The sequence below is a fragment of the Cyanistes caeruleus genome, chromosome 12 (assembly GCF_971803275.1).
Source record: "Cyanistes caeruleus chromosome 12, bCyaCae1.hap1.1, whole genome shotgun sequence".
Lineage (NCBI taxonomy): Eukaryota > Metazoa > Chordata > Aves > Passeriformes > Paridae > Cyanistes > Cyanistes caeruleus.
The window spans coordinates 14,904,958-14,915,033 of NC_141712.1; the positions used below are offsets into that span (position 1 = coordinate 14,904,958).

General features: G+C 51.6%; 1 protein-coding gene across 1 annotated transcript; it reads right to left on the reverse strand.

Annotated features, from left to right (window-relative positions):
- Positions 1–4,588: 4,588 nt before the first annotated feature.
- LOC111934519 (uncharacterized) lies at positions 4,589–6,665 on the reverse strand. The gene is made up of 6 exons (XM_086847409.1): positions 6,512–6,665; positions 6,144–6,195; positions 5,751–5,938; positions 5,319–5,477; positions 5,098–5,223; positions 4,589–4,796 (listed from the first exon to the last, which is right to left on the reverse strand). The coding sequence occupies exons 1-6, from the start codon at positions 6,656–6,658 to the stop codon at positions 4,683–4,685; spliced, it is 786 nt and encodes a 261-aa protein (XP_086703535.1). The 5' UTR covers positions 6,659–6,665; the 3' UTR covers positions 4,589–4,682.
- Positions 6,666–10,076: the final 3,411 nt, after the last annotated feature.

Here is a 10,076-nt window from a genome sequence, read left to right on the forward strand (position 1 = left end):
GCCCTCTTGGCCATTCCTTCCTTCTATGGATGTCGGCCAAACTAGGTGACCTTTTTCAGCAGCATTTGGGAGAAGGCAGAAAATTGACCTAGACAGCATAGGGAGAACAGCCAGCCTTCATTTTATTAATGAAGAATTAAAAGAACATCCAAATCCAAAATAAATGTTTTGGGAAAGTGCCTGCACTAGGATGGCCATTGCTGTAATAAGTGAGGTGGGAAGCAGCCAGAGCTTCTAAATACTTGTATTTCATTGGAGTCAACAATAAAGAAACTGAATCAAGGCTATGCCATATCAGTACCTACCTATCTACCTAGCTATCATTTGTTTAAAAGCACCTGAAAAGTTGAAGTCACTTCAGTTCAATTCAGTTTTTTTAATATTTCTTAGAAAATAAGATATTCTTGAATACGGGCTTTACTACAAAAAGGCAGCAAATATCTCTTTTGCTATTAAGTAGATTTTTCTAAAGTAAAACACCTTCTCTGTAATAAAAAATAAATAAGCTGTAAGCCCCAGCTGGCAGTACCTGATGGGAAGAATATGGCCAACATAAAAGGGATATCTCAAGGAACTGGCTACTACATGAAAAATATTTACTAAAAAAATACACCCCAAGCCCCAGACTGTCAATAAAGTCCCAAAATAAGCTTAAAAGCTCTTAAATATCAACAGCAACAAGATTTTTTTTTAAAAAAGAGAACCTGCTTCAAGCTCTCTTGCTCCATAATAAGGAAGGGTTGTCTTCAAACCAGTAACAGGCATGGACTTTTCAGAAAGAATTTTTTTTAAAAAAACCTCAAAAATGTGTAAGATCTGTCACTTCTTTTCACCCTCTTTCTTTCCTTCCTACCCTTATTTCTTCCAGGGAGACAAGAGTTTGTTATTTCAGCAGATTTGGGGGTTAAGGACTAAAAATGTGTTGGTCCCATGTGCCTTGGAGCAACGACTCAGCTAATCCAAGCAGAGCAGTTAATCATTCACCATGTGACCAAAAGATCCTTAACATGTGGTGGAGTGACAGAACCTTGAACTTCATCCCATTGTTATCCAAAGAAGTAACTCCAAAGCTCTCTGTGGTTTGTCTTGCAACTGGACATGCAAAAGTGTCTCAAATCCCAAGGCTCCTTCCCCTCACACAGTCCCAAAGCAGATTATCCCATGGTATTTCCCTCAAATGCTTTCAGGACATCTCTACAAAGGTCTGCACTGCACAACACAAGATAGCAACAAGGCTTATACCACTCACATACTTGCTTACCATCATAAAAACATCAGGACAGTTAAAAACGCCAGGAAAAAGGATTTTTTTTCTGCCCATCAGTGTACAAAATATTCCAAGGAAGAAATCTTCAGCCTTGGAAACATTTGCTAAGTTACCCTTTTCTAAGCATGAAAACAGAAACACAGCTCAGGGGCCAAAGTGTTGCAGAATAAAAAAGAGGAATCTAGCCCTGTAGTCCCCCACTCCCAGTAGGCTCATCACATTGACATCTGCAAAAAACAGACACAGAAATGTGCATGGGTACAAGGGCACATTTCAACCTGCCCATACACATGAATATTCACAGTTTTAAGGGCTCTGTGGTATACTTGAGGTATTAAAAGACAAAATATAAAATTTAATGTTGGCCTAACCCTCCTGTTTCACATTCTGAAGGTATTTATATGACCCTTTTAAACAAAAAAACTACAGCCACTTCAGTTGGTGAGTATCCAGGACAGGATATAAATCCTAACAATCAACCCTAACAGCTGGACACAAACTTTAAAAGACACCACTTTTATTGCCTGAGTCAGAAAAATCCTGCAATTGAAGCATGTCAGAATTTCAAAAGCTATACCAATATTTAAGCAAAGAGGAAGCTTATCCCTGTTAGCTCAATTTCAGTTGTGCCTTGTTGTTTGAGAGGGGTTGTCCCCACAACTTGGTGAGTAGGGATAGGGAAGCTCAGTTTCAGAGCCTGCAACCAAATACTGCAGGTTACATCCCAAATCTTTTATTACTTGTACTCACCTCAGCTCATCTGTCAGCTCCAAAACTTTGTGGGTAACAGCATGGAGGAAAAAATAGCTTTATTTCCCTGTGGAAATAAACCTGGGAGTCTCAGTGTGCAGGTACCAAGCATCCCTTGTAAAATCATAAATTCCTTGAATATAGAAAGTAAATACAGACAAGTCTTTCCTACCAGTAGCCCTCACATGACCAAAATGAGTTGAATTAAGGTTTAATTCAGCTGAGGCTGCAAAACCAAGAGGTAAGGACAAAGTGCTGCACATTCCAATGTGCTTAATTTGCTAAACCTGCTGCATCCTTTCTGGATAAGAAGTGCTGCTTCCAGCCACAGCACAATTTCCAGTGAGTGCTGTGTCCCATCAGAGCTATCCTTCACTTTGCTTTTTCCCTGGCAGACACAGTGAATTTGCCCAGCATCCAAGGGGCCATGCAGGCTGTGGGCTATCATCTGAAGGACCAAGGCTTGAATCTCCTCATCAACAACGCAGGCATCAGCTCCCACGCCACACTGCAGTCCCTGGACTCGCAGGAGATGCTCGATGTGTTTGCCACCAATGTGGTTGGACCACTCCAGGTTGTGAAGGTATGTCTGGACCTTTTGGGTTTCTCCTGCTTGGGAAGATGTTCCCTGATGGGAATAAAGTCACCTCCCCTGCCTACCCAGAGGAGCTCAGCAGCTTAGCCCAGCCAGTATCCCCCATGCTTCCAAGCTCTTCCCCACTTGGAGCACCTACCTGCACCAGGCTCACTGTGCCAGCTCACTGTGCTGGCTGGAGCCTGGCCCTTCCTTGGGGTAGCTTCCCCATCCCCTGCACTTCTGCCAGGAGTGTCTGTCCAGCTGCTTGTCCACAGTGTGTGACAGAGCCCTCCAGGATGGTCCTTAAATTAGGATTCTATTGCATGTCAATGAAGAATTGGTGTCTCTGCATCAGGAATTTCTGCCACTCCTGGAGCATGCGGCGAAGGGTGCAGGGAAGGAGGGTCTGAGCTGCAGCCGGGCTGCTGTCATCAACATCTCCAGCAAACTGGGCTCCATCGGGCTGTGCCTCAGGGTGCCAGAGGCCCCCATGTACCCGTACCGGGCCAGCAAGGTGAGGCGCCAGGGGAGGTGCTGGAGATGCTGTCCCAGGCACGGTGCCCACGGAGGGGAGGGAGCCCATGGGTCACCCCCTGCCCCAGCCACCACCCCCTGCCCGGTTCTCCCAGGTGGAAGCACAGAGACTGGGACAGCAGAAGCCAGGACTGAGCCTTTCCAGCAGGTCATGCTGATGCTTTGTCCCAGGACCAAGTCCCATTTCCCACCTCCACAGACATTTTCTTCCTGGAAAATGTTTCCTCTCCTGCCCACCCACTCCCCGGGTTGTGCTGGCAGGGCTGTGCCTCTTCCAGGCTGCCCAGAACATGGTGACGAGGTGCTTGGCTGCGGAACTCCAGGTCAAGGGGATCTTGTGCATGGCCATCCATCCTGGCTGGGTGAAGACTGACATGGGCACAGAGGAGGTACTGGGCTGGGAAGGGAAGGGTCAGCAGGACCCCCACTGAATCACCATGTCTTGGGGAGGGCAGGGGCACTTGGGGGATCTTGTGTGATACTGTGGGCTGCCAGGACCATCTTCTGGAGCAGAGCAGGCAGGGAGCAGGCAGCAAGGTGCAACATACTGAATAAATACACGGGATAGCCAGCCCTGTCTCCCCAGCCCAGCCTGGAGAACAGATGTGCGGCAGTAAGGAAAAATATCCCCATGAGCACCATGGATGCTGCTCCTGGGCATGCACCCTCCCCAAGAGCTGCTCTCTGTTACAGTCCATTGTCTTTTTCTGCAGGCACCGCTGACAGTGGAGCACAGCGTGAGGGGCATCCTGACTGTGCTGGCCAGCCTCTCACAGGACACCTCCGGAACCTTTCTCGACTGGGAAGGGAACAGCCTGCCCTGGTGAGGGGAAAATGGACAGCACCTCTTGCCCATGCTGGAGCCTCTGCTCGCTGGCTCATCACCCTGCATGGTCAGCCATGTTCACCCTCAGCCCTCCCCACACTGCCGGGGAGAGGGAATCAGTTTGGGAAACAGCCTCTCCTTTCCCATGCCATGTGTTCCCTGTGGTCCCTCTGTACCCCCACCTCTGTAAACTCTGGCAGCTGATGCCTCTCTGCTCTGTCTCCACACCCAGTCTCAAACCCCCCTTCCAAGCCTGGGGCAGGATCCCTGTGCTCTGCCCGAGCGCTGTGTGTCCCTCTGTCCCACCTGTGACCAGGCATCCCCAGCTGAGGGGAGGAGGCAGCTGGTCCCTGTGACCCCCAGCCCCTCAGGCAGCCCAGCTGGGACAGGTGAAAGTCAGTCCTGCAGGGGCTCAGAAAATCTCTCTTCTCTCAGGAGAGGGACCCTGCTCCAGCTTCTCCAGTGCCTCCTGGAGGGGAGGTCTCCAGAGGGCAGTCCCAGTGCCATGGGACACTCATGGGAATGCCAGTGACAGCCGTGGGTCGAGGGCAGCTGTGGGCACCACTGCATCCAGCATGAGGAGTGGGATATCTGGGAAGGGGCCATCTCATGAGCTGGCAATGCACAACAGAGCTGGAGGCTATTGGCACAAGTTTATTGAGGATCTGGGAAACACAGAAGCAGTGGCACAGGGTCTCTCCTGGCTGCCAGGATCCTGAAGTGGTGTCTCACCAGGGACTGACCTTCCCTTCCCAGTCCAGGAAGGCGCCGGTCTCCTTCTCAGAGAGGGAGGAGAGGACCTTCAGCATCCCTTGCACGCTGTCATCCACTGTCACAGGGGGCTGTGGGGCAGAGGGGGAGATGCAGCCCATGCCCAAGGCCTGGCTGAGGGCCCTGGAACAGCTAGAGCCAGGGGAAAGATCTGCTCCAGGGCAAAGGGAAAGCTGACAACCTGAGGGGAAGGGACTGAGATAAGAACTGAGGGGATGGAGACACCCAGCACCCAAGACCAGGACAGGGAGAGCTGCCCCAGCAGCGATTGGGCAGGCAGGGAAGCCAGGGGCAGGGGCTCAGGACAGCAACTCCCACCCATGGAAAATCAGCACAGGGGCTCTGATGGACCCGCCCTGGTGGAATTCCTACCGTGTGTTGGTGTCCGAAAGAGCTGCCCATGTCTGTTTGCACCCAGCCGGGGTGGAGAGCGACACAGAGGATGCCGTGCTCCTTGTACGCCAGGGACTGGCACTTGCTCAGCATGTTCAGAGCAGCCTGTGGGGAGACAATGCAGGGACGGTGGTGGGAGGGGAAGGGGGGGCTGCAAGGGGACCCACAGCTGGGCAGGGGGAGCAAAGGTGTGACAATACCTTGCTGCAGCGGTACGAGGTGACTTGCATTATGTCCCAGCCAAAGACAGAAGTGATGGAGCCAGCAGTGCTGGACATGTTGACGATGGCAGCCTTGCTGCAACTCAGCCCTGAGCCTGGGCTCCCCTGGGCAGCTTTCTTCAGCAAGGGCAGGAATGCCTGTGAGGAGACAGAGGGACAGGAGCACACACAGACATGGCACAGGGCAGACAGCACCAGCTCCTTCCACAGTGGGCAACATTGACACCAGCACTGGAAGAATGTCCTCTTCCCATTACCCCAGCCAGTCTGGCTCCAGCTCCAGAATTCCAGCTCAATGCTCCATGAGCTTCTCATCAACTGAGAGCCCACTGGTAACCAGAGTGGAGGCAGGACCCCTTCCCATGCCCTTAATGCTTCCCCAGGACAGCCCAACATGGGTGAGGGTCTCACCTGGCCCATCAGCAGCGGCCCAATTGTGTTAGTGGTGTAAATCTCACTCATGTCCTCCAGTATTTCAGTATCAAGTGTGTTCAGCTTCAGAATTCCAGCATTGTTGATGAGGAGGTTCAGCCCAGAATCCCCCAGGTGCTCCCCAACCTTGGCTGCAGCCGCCTTGATGCTGGCAGGGTCAGCAACTTCTGCAGAGCCAACACAGGGGAGGTCAGAGCCTGTGTCCCCATGGGGGACTCTCCTCTGTTCCCCCAGAAGTGGCAGTGCCCAATGGCCCTGCAGGCACCAGCCCCTTGGCACAGCTCCCTCCCAGCACGGGGCTCCCAGGGTGTGCCCAGCCTGGGCACTCGTCAGAGGAACTGGGGCAAAGGATCTCCACCTCAGGGCACCTACCGAGCGGGATGATGATGATGTTGGGGTGCTTGGAGGCCAAATTCTGTAACTCCTGTAAGAGAGGGCACTGTGTAGGCATGGAGAGGCTGGAGGGGCTGTGCAGAGACTCAGCCTTTCCCAGGCAAAGTCCATGCCACTCCATCACTATCCCTGCACAACTTTATGTCCAACACCTGCTCCAGCTGCTACAACCCACGGGGCTCTGTGCCTTCTATACATACCATGTACCATTCTCCCCTCCACATATCCCATGCACAAATTGTCCTGTGGTGTCCCAAGCCACCCAACCTGTGCTGCAGGTTCCTGACTGTAGCTCCAGCCCCTTGCAAACACCATTCCTGATCCAGTTTCCCCCTGCCCAGCCTCACCTGTGCTCGCTGTCCCTTGGGGTCCCGACAGCCTGCAAAGATCCACTGTGGTGGGTCTGGCATCCTCAGGAAATGCTGAACGAGCCCCAGGCCGATGCCCCGGTTGGCTCCAGTCACCAGAAGGGAGCGGACATGGAACCCTGCCATGCTGCTTTGGCTGTGGCTGCACTGCTCTCGCCTGAACTCCGCTGGTGCCTTTTGCTACTTGGTTATCTCGCATGTTCCCATGAGGACTTGCATCAGCTCCTGGTTCTCGGAAATTCCCTGCATGCACCTCAATCTCTTGGCTCTGGTCCATACCCATGATCCACTTTTCCTGGTGGCTGTGGAAAGACGCAAAGGGAGCCAAGGGTCCTGCCCAGGCAGGGAATGCCCTGGGCTAGGTGTCTGGTGTGCTGCTTTATGTACCTTCCCTGCTCTACTAAATCTGAGTCTTTTGGTTTTCAGGGCCAGCACTATCCCTGTCCTTGCACTGCGACATTCTCTCCCACCACCTCCCTCCCTCTTGGGATCCCAGGCCTGTCCCTCCCCTTGCCCAAGGTCAGGCAAGCGAGGCTGGACTCGCTGATTCTGCACAGTGCAGTTTGTTGGCCTTTGTGCAATGCCGAAGCCAGAGTTGGGATGGAGCAGTCAGGACAGGTGAATGTCCCTTGAGTACTTCAAGATAGAGCAGCCAGGACAAACAAGTGTTTCTCAGCCAAGAGAACAGGCTGAGAAACCTAGAAACCCTCCAGGGTTGACCAGAGTGGCCCCTTTCCTCAGAGTTTGTTATAACAGCACCTATAACATTTAAGTGTGATAGAAGGATAATTCCTGTCCCATTCCTGGAGTGTTCATGGACAGGCTGCATTGGCTTCTGAGCAACCTGGTCTAGTGTAAGGTTTCCCTACTTGTGCAGGAGGGTTGGAACTAGATAGTCTTTAACGTCCCTTCCAGCCCAAACTATTGGTCTGTGATCTTATGATAAAATTCAGTTTTGCCCCTGGGTGTGACTTTGGTGTGGCTGAGAGCCAGTGCTGTGCCCAGGCACATGCACTGCAGGCAAACATCCAGCCCCAGGGTGGTCCAGGTACTCCCTAGCTCTTTCCTGCAGAAGAGACTTGAACCAATTGATGGATTGAACTCCCAGAGAAGCATCTGACTGATGGACTCAGGAGCTTTGGGACAGCACTGAGGATCACCGAATCACAGAATCATCCCCCAGGAGCTCCTGTTGCACCTAAAGTCAATGGAGAACAATGACCCTTATGTTTCCACATGTCCCCACCCTGCAGGGAGTGGGCGGATCTGGCCATCCGATGGATGATGGATGGATTGAACTTGGTGGTCTTAGGGGTCTTTTCCGATCTAAATGGTTCTCTGATTCTATGATCCCATGGCCTCCCCAGCTGACTCCTGCTGCAGCATCACCCAAACTGCACAGACCATTTGCAACAGTGGAATGTACACACTTAACATAGTTCAGAGATGTTGCATAGTTTAAAGTAATTCATAACCACTTACATGGGATGTGATTGGGCAGGACTAAGGGGGCATAAGCTCGTGGAACCTCTCCTGCTCCAGCTGGAGATGCTGCTCCAAGGACCTTTCCAACTGGACAATGATGAGCTGTCATGTTCAGGCGATCAGACCCTCCATCCAAATGCAACCTTTCCAAATAAAGCAACTTTTGTCTGTAAGAGCAAACCCTGCCACCTTCTGTGTGTGTGGTGAGTTGACCCTGGCTGGATGCCTGGCATCCACAAAAGCCACTCTATCACTTCCCTCTGCAACTGGACATGGGAGAAAAAAAAATGTAACAAAGGTTCATGAGTTGAGATAAGGTCCAGGAGAGATCACTCACCAAATACCATCACAGGCAAAACGGACTGAAACTGGGGATATTAACTGAATTTGTTAGTAACCAAATCAGAGCAGTATAATGAGAAGTAAGATGAAAATACCTTAAAAATACCTTCTCCACCACTCCCTTCTTCCCAGTTCTACCTCCTCCTGCTCGGCAGTGCAGGGAGACAGGGAATGGGGGTTATGGTCAGTTCATCACATGTGTTCCCTGCTGCTGCTCAGGGAGAAGAGTTGGAGTCCTTCCCCTGCTCCAGCACGGGGTCTCATGGGAGACAGTTCTCCATGAACTTCTCCAATGTGACTCCATCTTATGGGCAACAGTTCTCCACAAACTGCTGCAACATGGATCACTCTTCCATGGGGTGCAGTCCTTCAGGCACAGCTTGCTCCAGCTTGGGTCCTCCACAGGGTCACAAGTCCTACCGGGAAACCTGCTTCAGCGTGGGCTCTCTCCACAGGTCTGCAGGTTCTGCCAGAACCCTGCTCTAGCATGAGTTTCTCATGGGTTCACAGCCTCTTCTCAGGTATCTACCTGCTCCAGCATGGGCTCCTCCAGGGGCTGCAGGTGTATCTCTGCATTCCCACGCCCTCCATGGACCTAAGGGGCACAGCTGCCTCACCATAGGCTGCAAGAGAATCTCAGCTCCAGTGCCTGGAACACCTCCTCACCCTCCCTCTGCACTGACCTTCGTGTCTGCAGAGCTATTCCTCTCACATATTCCCACTCCACTCCTCTCTGGCTGCAATTACATCTGCACAATAACTTGTTTTCTTCTTATATATGTTATCATAGAAGTGTTACTACTGTGGCTGAAGTGTTTGGCCTTGGCCAGCAACACGTCTGTCCTGGAGCTGTCTGGCACTGACTCTGCTGGATATGGAGGAGGCTCCTAGCAGCTTCCCACACAAGCTACCCCTTAAGACATGCCCCCCACTCCCCCCAAAACCTGGCCATGCAAACAAAATACAGTGTGAAAATTATATCCATCTTGTGCCATTTCACTGCCCTCAGCGGCAGTCCAGTGATGGAACCACACCCTCTGGCAAAGGGATGAAAAGGCACTGACGGCCCCAAGTCACAGCTGAACTGGGTGAGAGGGGGAATTTGCCATCCCTTCAGCCAGAACATTTCCCAGGTTGCTTGACAGATTTGATCTAATGGCTTTAATACTTTAAGATGAGGAAAAGGACAGGAAAGGCTGTTGTGGAACAATGCTTCTTCCCATGGGCAACCATCTGGGGAGACCCTGGGATTACCTGGAGCTGGAGCCAAAACTAAAGGAGAGAACGTAAAAACAAATAGAGTTCCAGGGATGGTTTGGCATCACTGAGTGGCAAACAGTCCTAGAGAGTTGGACAAAACACAGGGAATTCTGGAATGACTGGGGTTGGGAGGGACCTGTTATTCCAACACCCTGCCATGGACAGGGTCACCTTCTCTTAGGCTCAGAGCCCCATCCAACCTGGCCTTAAACATTTCCAGGGATGGGGCAGCTTCAGCTTCTCTGGGCAACCTGTGCCAGTGACTCACCCCACTATCAGGGAAGAATTTCCTCCTCGTATCTAATCTTAACCTGCCTTTTTTTTCAGTTTGAAGCCATTCCCCCTTGTTTTATCACTCCATGGCAGTGTCCAAGGTTCCTCTCCAGCTCTCCTGTAACCCCTTTAGGTTCTGGAAATGGCTCCAAGATTTCCCCAGATGCTTCTCTTCTAGAACGGG